The sequence below is a fragment of the Eulemur rufifrons genome, chromosome 20 (genome assembly GCF_041146395.1).
Source record: "Eulemur rufifrons isolate Redbay chromosome 20, OSU_ERuf_1, whole genome shotgun sequence".
NCBI classification, from domain to species: Eukaryota; Metazoa; Chordata; class Mammalia; order Primates; family Lemuridae; genus Eulemur; species Eulemur rufifrons.
The window spans coordinates 17954554-17970813 of record NC_091002.1 but is presented as its reverse complement, the minus strand read 5'-3'; the positions used below and the strand labels follow the sequence as shown (position 1 = coordinate 17970813).

Here is a 16260-nt window from a genome sequence, read left to right as displayed (position 1 = left end):
GACTTTACTTTTATTTGCCTTCAGAAGGATACAGTCTCACCTGCCCGGCTGTCATCCTTCTTTTCACCAAAAATGCCATCACCTCCTTCACTGGAGCTCTCCTAGGGATAAATGAAGCCATCCCATCAGCAAATCTGCGTCTCAGAAGAAACCACCTCAGAGAGCCCCAATACAGAAGGAGTAAGCATGAATAAGAGACACACCCTACCCGTGAGCATCTCAAAGGTCAAGACAGGACCTGATAAATCAAGCTTACTTATGCCCAGTCTTAAAAGAGCCAGAAAGCAGTTTATTTAAAATAAGTACCCCCAACCCCCCAACCATGTAGAATCCTTCTGCCTGTAGAGAATTAGCTTAAGGAATGATGAACTGGCATGCTCTCTCTGGCAATTACATTTTACGAGTAGTATTTCAGCTGTGAATTTAAATATTTGCTTCACCATAATCACTGGCAATTTAATACTGTCATTTCAAAAAGGTTGTGCCTGCATTTTTGTTTTTTGCTGTGAAGAAGTGTCACCCTTATGTTCACTATGGTTAGCTAACTTCACAGTAACAGACACTATTTTCATAAAACACGACTGCTCCAGACATGAGACCTGATGGCGCAAAACCCCAGGAATTTAAAATTAAAATCACAACTTGAGCTCTGAGTGAATCTGGAATACTATCACAGGCACAGAGCTTGTCTAAGTTGGTACATTTGTCAAACTGGCCTAATGGATCCCTTCATAAACCCTGCCTTGGTCTCAGAAATGGAACTTTAAAAACCCCTTATATATAATACAGGCAGGAGTTTGAGGGCAGGAGAAGAGAGTGTGCTATTTTTCAACTGGACTCTATTTTTAACAGTAAAACTTAATGTTTTTTGACTAGCATCTTTTGACCTGAATGATGGTACAAGACAACCTCAGGATTCAAGCTTTTGCCATGTTAGAGCACAGCGTCAGAGAAAAAAAGGGTCAGCAAACTGCGGCCTGCAGACTGTTTTTGTGTGGCCCTCAAGCTAAGAATGGTTCTTATATTTCTAAAGGGTGGAAAAAAAAGGGGAAAAATATGAGACAGAGACTGTATATGACCCTCAAGCCCATGCTATTTACTATCTAGTACTTTACGGAAAAATGTTTGCTGCCCCCTGGACTGGAACACACAGTACAGGAGACCAATAGCCTAGATGCGCTAGGAATGGATGGGCACCTAGGACTGCTGACAGTTAACATGCAGAACACTCTTGGGCCCCTGATACAATGGAAACACCAAAAAGAGAAAACTCTGAGAAGATAAAGAGGAACAGGAACACATTTTCTAAATGTATTTCTCTCTTACACAGAACAGTGATAATAGCTAATATTGCTAAGAACTGTGTGTCAAGCATTGCCTGAAACCCTTTACATGGTTTACCTTATTTAGTTATCAGAACTATCTCATGAGGTAAAAGCTATTATTGTCTTCATTTTGCAGATGCAGAAAACGAGCCCTAGGAAAGTTCAGTAATTTGCCCCAGGGTCACCAGGCTAGCAAGTGGCAGAGCTGGGATTCAGATACAGGTAGTCGGATTGAAGAGCCAACACTTTCAACCACCAAGCTATCTAAAAAAGGGCAACAAGAGAAGTCTTAGATGAAGATTTGTTTTGGAGGGTGGAAACATATTTAGAAGTGGGGTACACTAGCCAATCTCCCTTCCCTGGGCCAGAACTGTCTTCTGCCATCTCCTGTCAATGAAGAATGGAAACCTAGGACTGATCTATTGTACCATTTTCAAGTGGCACTTAAATACGCCATCTCATCCTACTATTTAGGTAGTTAAAAAATAAACAAAAACCAACCTACTATGCCTTATATACCTTCCTGCCAGAAAGAACCTTTTTGAACATCCCCATGGTATCTGTGAAGGTCCTTTGAGTGCTAAAATTACAAGTACAGACACTGCCAGCTGAGAAATGCTCTACGGCCTAAGAAACGGGCGCCAGGCCCCAGAGCTACCATGCTCCTTATTTCAACGCACTGGCTGCTGACGTGGGCATCATCATGCCCTCAATCTACAATGCATGCTCCCAGCTTGACACGCGGCAGGAATATAGCAATGCAGGTTTCCCTTCCAGTCCAGCCAGCAGTATCTCCTAGTGCAAGTCAGTAAACACGAATAGCTTTAAGCGAAACTCTTAAGTAAGGAAAGTTTCTGGTATTAGAAATGTGTTTTTCTATATCCTGTCCTTTCTTGGAGGTATGTCCTCTCTCTAGAAATGACAGAATAAAGACGACCTACTTTGTCAGTAGCTCACTTGAAAAAGACGTCAGATTTTTGGTTAATAACCAATTTAATGTAAGTGTGTGATGTGCCGTAGCAGAGAGAGTTCTGGGCACACAGAAGGACCTGCATCTGAACGGTGCAGTCTAACATGTACCACCTCAATTTCTGCTTACATGAATCTATTTGAAAGAGATGTTCATCTTAGAAGAGGTATGAATCAATCATCTCACAGTGAAAGAACCAGACAGTGCTGACAACAAGAATGTCAACAACAAAGAACACTAATTGGTTATAATAAGCAATTTCTCCATCTTGAGAACACATGTGGTTTGGAGTCCGACAGTTCACTGCTTTCTGGCCTTAGGCAAGTTGTTTTGATCTCTCTCAAGCTCATTTCTTCTTTTGCAAAATAGAGAAAGTACCTATTTTATAGGGTGATTGTGGGAGTAGATGTACGTAAAGTGCTTAAGCAAATGCTGGCACAAAGCAAATGCTCATCAAAGGATAACGCGGACTGAGAAAATATTGACAAACTGTCCCTACTAGTAGATACCCAATATTTCTTTCTTTTTTTTTTTTTTTTTTGAGACAGAGTCTCACTCTGTTGCCCAGGCTAGAGTGAGTGCCGTGGCGTTAGCCTAGCTCACAGCAACCTCAAACTCCTGAGCTCAAGCGATCCTCCTGTCTCAGCCTCCCGAGTAGCTGGGACTACAGGTATGCACCACCATGCCCGGCTAATTTTTTCTATATATATATTTTTAGCTGTCCATATAATTTCTTTCTATTTTTAGTAGAGATGGGGTCTCGCTCTTGCTCAGGCTGGTCTCGAACTCCTGAGCTCAAACGATCCGCCCACCTCGGCCTCCCAGAGTGCTAGGATTACAGGCGTGAGCCACCGCGCCCGGCCTATACCCAATATTTCTATCTTTTAACTACAGTGCATGCTCTAAGGCTTCATAATATAATAAAATAGTAGCAACAGCAACAACAAAGAGCTACTGAGCCCCATGTCAGTTGCCAGATACTGTACCAAGTATTCTATATGATATTTTATATGAATTTTAAAAATTTATTCATTATAATAACTCATTTTAGACAGGAGGAAACTGCGGAATGGGGAGGTTAAGAATGTTGTCCAAGATGACACACAGATATTAAGTGGAAAAGATGGAATTCGAACACAGGAGGTCTGACTTCAGAGGATAAGCTCTTAACCATTGTGTAGTATTGCCTCTGGTGGATGGAAGAACACCAGGCTGACTGAGAAGCACTCTCAGCAGCTAACACTGAGGGTGTGGGGCTCTGTTTCCTTATCTGACAATAGAAGGTCTGGTCTCCCTTGCTTGGGGTGCTCCTCTAAGACTGGCTGCCTCCTCCATCTGGTTTTGGTGTGGGCAAGCTCGTAGCAGTGGCAGTGCATACTGCGTGGGACCTGCAGACACAGGGAATTTCTTCTATGCTCTTACAAAACCCTCGATCCAATGCAATAGGCAATGAGCTGTCTTCTCCCATTTAGCCAAACAATGAGTGTCCCTTAAGTGTCAGAAACTGTGCTAGGTTCCAGGGTTACAATAGTGAAAAAGATGGGATTCTTTATCCTTTTGGAGTCCAACCTGGTGGTTATGAGAGACACATAAATAAATAGTGGCCACACAGTGTAGTAAGTGCTCTTATACACAGTGAGAAACAAGAAAGAGTCACCAACTCTGCCAGACCCAAATTGGGTAGGTGGAACTCATGCAAGAGGTGACTTTTGACTACTGAAGGACGCACAGGAGTTTGCCAGGAGGAGAACACGGGGCTCTCTGTTCAGGTAACAGGATGTACAAAGGCAGAGCAAAGACCCCAGAACCCACAGTGGTTTCCATTTTACGGAAAATCAAGCATCCTACTCTTGCCTAAGCTTCATGTAGAATGTAGGTATACACCCAATGCCATTAACATAAGATTCAAGGATTTTATTACAGAAAGATCATAAGATTTAGAAAAAGATGTGAGCAGGGGAGACACTGCTCTTGTGTCCCCTAGCAGTAGGACTTTTTTGCAGCTGACTGAAACTATTTGAGCTTTCTCCTCTCTACCATGTAGATAAGAATAATGCTTAACTGAAGAGGAAATGTACTTTGTAAGTGTGCAAGTACGCTACATACAAATATTAGTATTTCAGTTCAGAGAAGCCTCAAACTTTTAACTCACAGAGAAGAGTGTTTGTTCAGTCCCTAACTAAAGTTTTCTTACAATGGAATTTGGCCATTATAGGCACTAAATTTCCCTGCAAGTTCTTTCTGATCTGTGTGACTTCGTCCTTCTATCCACAGACCTTGTATTTCAGAGAGCACCTGGGACACAGCACAGCCACCTGCAGTAGGAACTGCAGCACACCATGGACAAGGCACGCTGATCACCACAGCATTACATTAAGGCAAGCTGTGCCATTTCTCATTGCTATTGCTGTTAAAAGAAATGCTATTCTCCCTACATACTAGGTTTGATAGAGAAAGATTTTGTTTATAATTCTAGGCTCCAAACCATTTTAAACGCAAATAAACTTTTAGCTAGCTGCTTTAGAAGGCCTCTGTAGGTTCACTGAATCCAACTGCATCTGAAATCTGTTAATACAATCATTTACCAATCAAAAGTGCTACTGGTATTAAAACAGAGAGAGGGTGTGGGAAGGAGTAGATTAGATCACCTCAAATGTCCCTCTGCCAACTCCAACATTCTACGATTCTCTGAATGCCACATTTTAAGAGGACAACAAAAAGTACAGTGTGCTCTGACAGGCACCAGAGTAGCGAGGGGTCTGGAGGGGATATTTCTCCTGAAAAGAGATTTACAGAGATTAAGGTCACTAGCCGGCCTCAATAATTTAAAATCCTATCAGAGAGGAAAGAAAACAGGATGTTCCTCTTGCTCTTATTTCTCTTGTTTTCCCCATAAACTCCTGGGCATCCTTATTTACCTGGAATGACCTCCTGACAGCCATGCTGGAGAGGGAACGGCACACTGAGAGACCACTCAGATGTGTGCTGCGGCTCCTGGCAATGCTAAGGTTCTGCCAATCTGTTAGTTAAATGTTCTCCTTTCTATGCCCAGGTCTGTTTAATTCAGGGGAACTGCCCTAGTGAACAGGCCATTTACACAATGCTTTGGGCTTCTTTAACTCTGCCTACTGATCTACCTAAGGACAGAGCTGGGAGAGAGGAACGCCCCAGCAGCATCTTTCTTGCAGGAGGTCTGGGGCAAGAGGGAAGCAGGGCGGGGGCAGCTGGGCTGGCTCAGGTGCTGGCCATCCCTCTACCTGTGCTGTTCAGCACCTGGACTAGCAGTCAAGCTGAACCTGTTTATAGCCCCTCCACCTCAAAATCTGGGAGAACCCACTCCCCATTCCATTTGCCTTTGACTATATTCTATAACTCTGGTTTTAAGGATTTGAAGAGCAAAAGAAATCACACAGGCATGAATTTCGTAAATGAATACACAAGTAGTTCCAGAGCTTAACCCTCCTATATCAGATTACTTAAGGTCTTTCTACTGATTCTGTCACAACTCCCTTCAATGCCCTCCCGATTGATCTATTAAGTATGTCGTTTAATGTGGACGAGCTGTCAGAGCCAGGCTGGTCTGGTAGCTGCCTTTTCCTATGAGCTGCTGCTGGGAGGAAAGGGTATATACACCTGAAATACTCTGTACTTTCTTGACCATGAGAAGAATACTTGAATAGAAAAAATACCAGAATATCTAGAGAATTTCAAGTCTTAACTCTGTCATCTAGTTGTGAGAATATGGCAAAGTCCTTAGCTTCTGGGGCCTAAAGTTTCCTCAGCTGCCAAATAAGAACAATAATACGTGATGTGCTTACCTCACATGGGTGAGGTGAGGATCAACTTAAGGGGAAAAGGTGCTTTGGAAAGAGTGAAGTTCCATGTAAAAGGTATTACTTTATTTCTTTGGACTTAAGCTGTTTCTATGGGAAAACACATCCCAAATTCCAGACAAAAGAACTAACAATATAAACTAAGGACTGGAATGTCAGAACTTGGATTTTAATTGTCAAGACGGGAACTCCACTTCTTTCAGGTCCAGGGGTCTGAGGCTTCATGCTGATTTGCTTTAATACACTGCTTCTCAAACCTTACGGTTATAGAGAAACATACCTTTAGAAAATAGTTATCACCTATTTTGGGAAAGTGGTGCCACTGTTACTGTCTTAAGAATCAGAGCTGATAGAGGCCATAGCACAATTCTGCAAGCTAGAATCGAAAGAACAGAATTGAAAAGAATTGGTAACTTTTGGGTAGTGATCAGAAGAAGGGAGAAGACCCTGAAATGGAGTCACTTGGGGACAATGCTACAGTAACCTCCGGAATCCAGAATCTGTAACATTATAACAGATACATTTGCTCTACTGCTCAAAGCTGGAGAACATTTGGTCAAATGGTGCTAGGGCCCAGGTAAGGTTTAACTGGTCCCAGAAACTCATTTTCAAAATGCAATATAGACTTCTGCTTCTGGGATGTGCATATTTCTCGATTCTTTACTCTAAGTACAACTAAAACCCCTGAATATTAAATATAAAACAAATACAGGAAAACTCTGAAAGGTAAAGAAAAAAAAGCAGGACAAATTAGAGACATCGGGATGCAAGGAACAACATGGTGCTGAGTTTCCTGGGTTTTTTTTTTTTTTTTTTGCTTTATATACCCTAGATTTGGAGGTAAGAAGCCAGCTACCTGGAAATGCCAAAGGGTGCAGACAAAAAAAGCCCGAATAAAAGCCTGCTTTCTCCAGCAAAGGACTAGGAAAGGGCCAGGCTAGGAACACTGAAAATATTAAGACAATAACTGCTATACTCTAGTCCAACAATATAGAAAAGTCTGTGGCTTACTCAACTCACATCAGCAAAGGCTGAGTGGGAGCTGGAGCCTAGATTTCTACCTTCTCCAGGTGGTAACAGAGTACCCCATTCCTCTGTGGAGTGGTATCAGAAAAAGCTAAGTAGGGAGCCAGAACTTTCATTTCTGACCGATAGTAATGAGGTCCCCCATTCCCAGCCATGGTGTCCGCAAAGACCAAGTGGGGAGCTGAACTTCCATCTCTATCCAACAATAATGAGAAACATCTCCTTCAGGTGTTACAGGAGCAGATTGGGAACATGAACTTCTGCTCCCTTCTACAGAAACAAAGCGGCCCCCGATCCCTATTCCCTGCCAAAAGAGGTGTCAGAAGAAGTCAGCTAAAACGAGGTTTAATAAGATCTAGTCTCACAATATAATACTCAAAATGTCCAGATTTCAATCAAAAATTACTTATCCCAAGAACCAGGAAGATCTCAAACTGAATGAAAAAAGATAAGAGATGCCAATGCTGACATGATAGATCTTAAAATTACCTGATCTAAGAATTTAAAGCAGTCGTGAACAGACCATTTTGAACACGCTTGCCACAAACGGGAAAACTGAAAATCTCAGCAAAGAAACAAAGATCCAAAGAAGAACCAAACCAAGGGTAATTTTAGATTTGAAAAATACAATAAGCTGGAAAAAAACAAAGACCAAAAAACCCTCAACAGAGCCAGCACAGTGGCTCATGCCTGTAAATCCTAGTACTTTGGAAAGCTGAGGTAGAAGGATTGCTTGAGGTCAGGAGTTCAAGACCAGCCTGAACTACATAGCAAGAAGCTATCTCTATAAAAAATTAAAAAACCAGCTGGCATGGTGGTGAGCATCTGTATTCCTGGCTACTTGGGAGGCTAAGGCAGGAGAATTGCTTGAGCCAGGAGTTTGAGGTTGCAGTGAACTATGATAACAACATACTCCAGCCCGGGCAATAGAGTGATACCCTGTTTCCCTTCCACCCACCCCCCCAAAAATTCAATCCCAAATGTTCCTTACTGAAAACAAAAACAAACAAACAAAAAAAAACCTCTCAATGGACAGGCTCAACAAAAGAATGGAGGAGGAAAATAATCAGTGATCTTGAAGACAGAATAATAGAAAGTACTCAATGTGACTAACACACACAGAAATAGATTGGGAAAAAAATTGAACAGAGCCTCAGAGACCTGGGACTGTAATAAAAGATTTAATATTCATTTCATCGGCACCCTGGAAGGGGAGGAGAAAGAGGGTGTGGCAGAAAAAAGACTTAAGAAATAATGACTGAAAATGCCCCCAATTTAGCAAAAGACATAAACCTACAGATTCAAGAAGCTAAGTGAACTCCAAACAGGATAAACTCAAAGAAATCTAAATACACACAAAAAAAATCTGAAAACTAAAGACAAAGAAAAAATCTTGAAGGCAGCAAGAGAGAAAAGGCACCTTACCTATAGGGGAAAAACAACATGAATGACAGTGGATTTCTCACCAGAAACCATGGAGACCAGAAGGAAGTGTCACATTTTTCAAGAGCTGAAAGAAAAAGAACCATCAACCCAGAATCCTATGTCTGGTGAAAATACAGTTCAGGGATGAAGGGGATATTAAGACATTCTCAGATAAAGAAAAATTATGAGAACTGTCACCACCAGATCTACCCTAAAAGGATGACAAAAAAAAAGGGTGACTAAAAGAATTTCTCTAAACTGAAAGAAAACAATAAAAGAAGAAACCCTGGAACAACAGGAAGAAGAAAGAACATGATAAACAAAAATATGGGTAAATATAGCAGACTTTCCTTCTCTTGAGTTTTCTAAATTATATCTGACAGTTGAAGCAAAAATTAACATTATGTGATATGGTTCTAAATATATGCAGAGTAAATATTTAAGAAAATTATATTATAAGTGGGGGAGGCTAAAAGAACAAAAATGGAATTAAGGTTTCTATACTTTACTTGAGCTGGTGAAATGATGCTACTAGTGGACTGTGATACTTTACATATGTAACAAAATACCTAGAACCACTAAAAAGCATAAAAACCAATAAGATAACAGAAGAAAATCTTCAGGATCTGTAACTAGGCAGAGTTCTTAGACTTGACACCACAAGCATGATCCATAAAAGTGGAAGTTTATAAGTGGGACTTCACAACATCAGAACCTTTTGCTCTGTGAAAGACAATGTGAATAAGATAAAAAGACAAACTACAGGGTGGGAAAAAATACTTGCAAACCACACATCTGACAAAAGATGAGTATTTGGAATATACAAAGAACTCTAAAAAATCAACAGTAAAACAAACAATGAAATTAGATATGGGCGAGAGACATAAAGAAACATTTCACTGAAGAGGATACACAGATGGCAATTAAGCATACAAAAAGACGTCCAATATTATTAGCCATCAGGGAAATGCAAATTAAAAGCACAATGAGGCATTACTACACACCTACCAGAATGGCTCAGGTGAATAACAGTGACAAATACCAAATGGTGGTAAGGATGGAGAACACAGAGAAAGCAGACCACTCATACATTGCTAGTGGGAATGTAAAATGGTACAGCCACTCTGGAAAACAGTTTGGCAGTTTCTTAAAAAATGAAATATGTAACTAGCATATGATCCTGTAATTACAGTTCTGGGCATTTATCCCAGGGAAATGAAAGTGTACTTTCACACAGAAATCTATATGCAAATGTTTATTATAGAGGACTTATTCTCAATAGCCCAAAACTGGAAACAACCCAGATGCCCTTCAACGGATGAATGGTTAAACAAATTGTGGTTCATCCATCCCAAGGAATACTACTCAGCAATAAGAAAGAATGAGCTACTGATACAGACAACAACCTGAATGAATCCTCAGGGAATCATGCTGAGTGAAAAAAGCCAATCTCCAAAAGGTTACATACTATATGATTACATTTATAGAACATTCTTAAAATGACAAAATTATAAAAAAATGAAGAACAGATTAGTGGTTGCCAGGAATTTAAAAACAGGTAAAGGCAGAAGGAAGTAGATATGGCTATAAGACAGTGACATGACAGATCTTTGTGCTCATGAAAATATCCTATATTTTGACTCCATCAGTGTTAGTACCTGGCTGTGATACTGTATTATAATTTTGCAAGATGTCACTATGGGGGTGGGGGGACTGGATAAAGATACATGTGATCTCTCTGTATTATATTTTACAACTGTATCTGAAATCCACAGTTTTCTCAAAATTAAAAGTTTAATTAGAATAAAAATGCATTGCAGTCTGTATGTTTGAAATTTTCATAATAAAATTCTGGGGAAAATGCAATACAACTGCAGCAATGCAATCAAGTTCCCCGAGACCACTACCAAGCTGGGGATTTCTCTCTTGATATGAAAGACCGTGTGGTAAATACGGTTTGACTTACCGTTTGTTTCTGGAGACCATCTAATTTGTCCTCAGCATTGTCTTCTTTATCTGTGTTGCCTCTAAATAAAAGTAAAAAAAAAAAAAAAAAAGCATTACATACCACCCAAGAGTTGCAGTAGCACCCCTCACCCATGGTTCTGCTTTCCTCAGTTTCAGTTACCCTGGTCAACCATGGCCCGAAAACATTAAAAAATTCTGGGAGAGAAAGAGAGACCATATTCATGTAAGTTTTATTATAATATACTATTACAAATTTCTACTTTATTATTAGCTACCAATGTTAATCTCTTACTGTGCCTAATTTATAAGGGTCTGGTACTATCTGAGGTTTCAGGTATACCCTGGGGGTCCTGGAACGTATTCCCCATGGATAAATGGGCACTACTGAGTCAGCCCTGTGTATCTGTGGGGAGACTGGTTCCCTAGAACCCCCGAGGACACCAATATCAGCAGAAGCTCAGGTCCCTTAGTCGGCCTTCCATATCTGAGGGTTCTGCATCTTTGGATATGGGCGGCCAATAGTAAGTAGATCCCTTCCAATGCAGGCGCTCAAAATCTTCGTTTTTCCCTCCCTACTGGGAAAACTCAAGAGACAATGAGAATGAGAGACACTATCATCAAACAGTGTCATCCCTTCTACAGGCAAGGACCTATACTCAACTGAGACTGTAGGATGAGGCTGCAGCCTCATGATCTACTAAGGCAAGTTCAGAGGCTGGCTACTGTAAGAAAAAAGGTAATTACTGCCCATCAAGAGTTATCTGAATATGTGGCTATGATGAAAGGACAGACTTTTTTTTTTTTTGAAATGGAGTCTCTGTCACCAGGGCTAGAGTACTGTGGTGTCAGCCTAGCTCACAGCAACCACAAATTCCTGGGCTCAAGCAATTCTCCTGCCTCAGCCTACCGAGCAGCTGGGACTACAGGCGTGCGCCACCATGCTTGGCTAATTTTTCTATTTTTACTAGAGACGGGATCTCACTCTTGCTCAGGCTGGTCTCAAACTCCTGACTTCAAGTGATCCTCCGGCCTCAGTCTCTCAGAGTGCTAGGATTACAGGCATGAGCCACCATGCCCGGCCAAAAGGACAGACTCTTCAGACTGAAGGCTTCACAAAACATAGGTCTGATGATATCCCAACCCCCAGACCACAGACGAGTCTTCCCATAGAATCACTTACATTTGGTAAAAGTCACTTCCTTTAAAGGGAACTCCTCTGCCACTGCTGAGAAGGAAGGGCATTTTGCCGTAGTCACCATCAGACTCTTATAGCTCCCTCTCTTCTCTCTTGTGAGCTTAAGTACTGCTGATACCTATCAGTTTTTCACGATTCCTTTTAAAATTGACTTTGAGGCTGGGTGTAGTGGCTCATGCCTATAATCCTAGCACTCTGGGAGGCCGAGGCAGGAGGATCGCTTGAGCTCAGGAGTTTGAGACCAGCCTGAGCAAGAGCAAGATCAAGACCCCGTCTCCATTAAAAATAGAAAAAATAGCCAGGCGTCATAGCTTGCACCTGTAATCTAAGCTATTCGGGAGGCTGAGGTAGGAGAATTGCTTGAGCCCAGGAGTTTGAGACTGCAGTGAGCTATGATGACACCACTGCACTCTAACCTGGGCAACAGAGCAAGACTCTGTCTCAAAAAACAAAAAACTGACTTTGAAATATTCTTGTCCCAAATATTCCTGTACTTGCTGTTCAAGTCCCAGAAGCAGGAAAATTTCCTGCCTTCATTGTTTAATCATAGAAAGAAAGCCACCCCACAAAAATATAAGCTTTATGCCACATTCAGGTACCTCATCCAGGGAGTGTTTTCCCTGAACCAGTGAATCTAACAGGATCACCAGTCATTTGGGCCTTTGATAACATCTCCCAGAATGCATCTTTATTATCTGTCTACAGGAAACACCTTTGGGGCAGCTAAAGTGTTCATCGGGGGTTAAGGACAGATGCAAAATGCATTTCACACTTTTCTTAGTCTGAGCGGATGGTTAGTAGGGGCTCCTGTGTGGGCCACCCTCTCAGGCCTGGCCGCAATGCAAAACCGTACCTGCTACTTTTGGAGAGAAGATCAAACTAAAAGCTTACCAAACATAAGCTTAAGAGCTAAATGCTGTTTTAAAAAATATATACATATTATGGAGAACTATATTTTTTAGCTGTTAATTTAGCTTTCCTGCAAATTTATACATTTTGGGGTTATGCCACTAAATAAAACTTAGGCAAAGGGGATGTTTCTATACTTTTTGGTACATAACCCATGGCAGGCTGAAATGCCATGCCTGTCAAGTAGTGACCCCTAAATCCACCTTACTCATGGACCTCGAAATCCTTAAATAATACTGGAATTTCATCTGATGAAATTCAAAGTCAGGAAGCATGGACTTGAGTCTGAATTCTTCCCTGAGAATCCTCTGACCAGACAAGACACAGGCCTGGTTAAAAAGTTGGGCAGGATGGTGAGCAGCCTGAGGAACTCATGAAGAACAGGAAGTGGTATTTGGTTCAAAGTGCTCAGAAGTCAAAGAACAGGTCTGAGGCACAGTAAGGTATAACCAAAGTAGCAATTCTGGAAGGCAGTGGCAGTGTGGCAAGGTTTAAGGAGATGCCAGACATTAAGGAAGAGGTATGAATAGTGCTGAATGTATGTGAAAGGGGTCACAGAGTACTGGCAAGACATGTCACATCAGGGTCAGCCTACATGGCTTCTTACCTTTCAGGAATGTCCGAGGTCCCATCTGCAACACCCTGTTCTGCAGAAAGGGACTTCTCATCTGGCATCCCAACTTTCTCCAGGAAACAAAGTGCTGGATCTGCTCGCATGGCGTTATACCTCTCATAACCTGATCAAAAGAAATGAGAAATGTCAGCAGTCATGTCAAAACTCACAGCATCTGCCTTGGGCCCTAGACACTCATTTTGTTTCTCTTATTAAGTGAAAAAAATAAAACAAATACAAACAAAAAAATTACTTTAAGATTAACCAGCTCCCATACATAAGATTTCCTATCAGGGAAAAATGCTGGAGCTAACGCAGACCCCCTTTGAGTAGTGTTTGACCAAAAAATGAAAGCTTATATAAATACTCTGTGTGTGTGAAAAGACACAAGGTAGAGATAACACAACTCTCACCTGTTTGCTGCTTTCCAACAGCAAAGGGAATCAAACAAGTTGTTTTTGCAACTTCTTTCCCTATCCCCCCAACTCTGGACACCTTGTTATGTTTTGAATGGGCCTTTTTTCTTATGGTTCATTTTTATCCCATGTGTTAAAAAGAAAAGCTGAACAAAATGATGGATGCCAGGGCTGAAATATGGACCTATCACCTCTGTAGTCACAAACTCAGTATGGAATCCTAATCCACACATGCCAGGGCCATGGAACTGCTCTTCGCCACATCCCAAAGTCAATAACATAGAGAGCACCTGAACCAATAAAGGAACCTCAAATGGGAGGCAAAACAATGAAAAAAATGTCGCTTTTCATTGGAAAAAGTCCATGCATGAGATTTTATCATTTTTGAACTTAATGTAATCTTACAATGAGACAGGATTTGGCCACGTAAAAGACTGGAATCTACTGTCATTGGGGAGCTCCTTCATGATCATCAAAACCCTTTCAATGTTGCTCCTAGCAAACAATGTCAATCTAGAGAAGGATCCATCCCATCACAGGGGATGGAAGAGCTGAACATAACAGAGAACCAGCCTGGTTGTTAAGAACAAACCTGGGCCGGGTGCGGTGGCTCACGCCTGTAATCCTAGCACTCTGGGAGGCCGAGGCAGGTGGATCATCTGAACTCAGGAGTTTGAGACCAGCCTGAGCAAGAGCAAGACCCCGTCTCTACTAAAATAGAAAGAAATTACATGGACAACTAAAAATATATATAGAAAAAATTAGCTGGACATGGTGGCACATGCCTGTAGTCCCAGCTACTCAGGAGGCTGAGGCAGGAGGATTGCTTGAGCCCAGGAGTTTGAGGTTGCTGTGAGCTAGGCTGACACCACGGCACTCTAGCCTGGGCAACAGAGTGAGAGACTGTCTAAAAAAAAAAAAAAACACCCCCCCCAAAAACCCTGATTTTACTTTCATTTCTATCTTGGATCTTATTCTCACATCACTGTTGACGCAGTCTTATCCTTCATGCAGCAGGGAGTACCTGGGACTTTTTCTCGTAAGGAGCTGTGTGTGGGTACTCCATCTTTTAATCCACAGTGACTCTCCTGCCATCTTCACAACAGACATTGCCCACATGAGGCATATGGCATTAGAAACCACAGTGCCTTAGGTTCCTTATTCATTTATTCCTTAGGGCAATTACTTGATTACTGTAAGTCTCTCTTATGAGACTGTGCATTCCCTAGGAACAGAACCTGTATCTATTTTTGCTCATCATTATATATTCAGTACCTAGCAAAGGGCCTCACACTGTATACACTCGACAACAGTTGACTGGATGACTAGGTTTTGCCCACATTCTCTCTTCTGATTATCACTGTAGGAAGAACTTCTTTTACCCTCTCTCAACGTTCCTGCCTCAGTTCACATCAAGACAAATTTCCCCAATATTCCTGTTGTTTTAAGGAGATTCCTGCCATTGTCTCTTATCTGCTCCTATTCGTGAAAAGATGGGTAACTTCTGACAGGTAAGATGGTGAAAGTCTCCTTTTACTATTGAGGGAGGTTAACTGTCTGGGATCCTTCATGTGCCTGCCCACAGAATAGAAACTTTCTCTTATCATGTGTGGATTTGAAGTCTAGAGACAGATTCTGCATTTCTATTACTCAGTTAGCTATGAAGGTGGAGGCAAGGAAGAGTGAGTGATTCAGTTCCCTAAAAAAACCCCAACAACTATCCTGAAAAGAGACCAGTAGGAGCTGTAATAGCAACACAAAGACATAAACAGCAACATGACAGGCCTTGAGGGGTATGGGCTGCCGGTCTCTTTTCAGTCTATAAACCCCTAAGAATAGGAACAGAAATACTAAAATCCCTGTCTCAAAAAATACGTCACGAACCCAGCTTGATGTGGAGGGGCAGTAGTCACTCAACGCAACTGAGAGCTGTCAAAAACATCATTCAGAACAGGTCTGCCACAGGGGCCTTCTTGTTGCAGGCTCAATCTCCAACCAAAGACTCAGCCAATGCTAATGGGGTCAGCTTGGAGATGGAAGTACGGCTATATTCTTCTCATTTAACAGGACTGTAGCAGGATATGTCTGGGGTGGACTAAAAGATTCACCAAATCTTAGTCAATGAATAGCTGCATGTTTCTTAACAAAGGAAATGACTGCAGTACTACAGCTAATACTTTAACCAAGGCATGCAGGAAAGGCAGAGAGGGCCTCTTGATACACCATCCCTGAAGAATGAACATCAGATTGGCTTTTTGAAAATGGCTGAATATCACAACTCCACCAGCTGCTAGGTACCTGGGAATCTGATTGTCACTGGGTAACACGAGTTGGTTACGATGTGGTGAGGGCTAAGGTTACATACGGGTGGTCAGGTGCTACCCAGATGAGGACAGGGCTAAGCCCATGCCTGTGGGATGTCTGATGGGCAGCACCCAGCCAGGGGAAGGGTCTGATTTGGACTCTGGAAGGTGTCAAGGAGGGTGGGTCCATGAGGCATCTGAGCCACCTACTCTAGGCTGACTCCACCTGAATGAAGTGATCTGGCCCTATCCAGAGTCTGCATGCATGGCTTAAGAC

General features: G+C 41.9%; 1 protein-coding gene across 4 annotated transcripts in view; it reads right to left on the bottom strand.

The window, feature by feature from the left end:
- The window catches only part of CHD6 (chromodomain helicase DNA binding protein 6), a 199453-nt gene that overhangs the window by 24141 nt on the left and 159052 nt on the right, over positions 1-16260 (bottom strand). For all 4 annotated transcript variants that reach the window (XM_069496135.1, XM_069496137.1, XM_069496138.1 and 1 more), the window contains 3 exons: positions 13259-13388; positions 10546-10606; positions 41-101 (listed from right to left, as the gene is read on the bottom strand). In XM_069496135.1, the coding sequence (XP_069352236.1) occupies positions 41-101; positions 10546-10606; positions 13259-13388 (252 nt within the window). The remainder of the gene's footprint in view (positions 1-40; positions 102-10545; positions 10607-13258; positions 13389-16260) is intronic.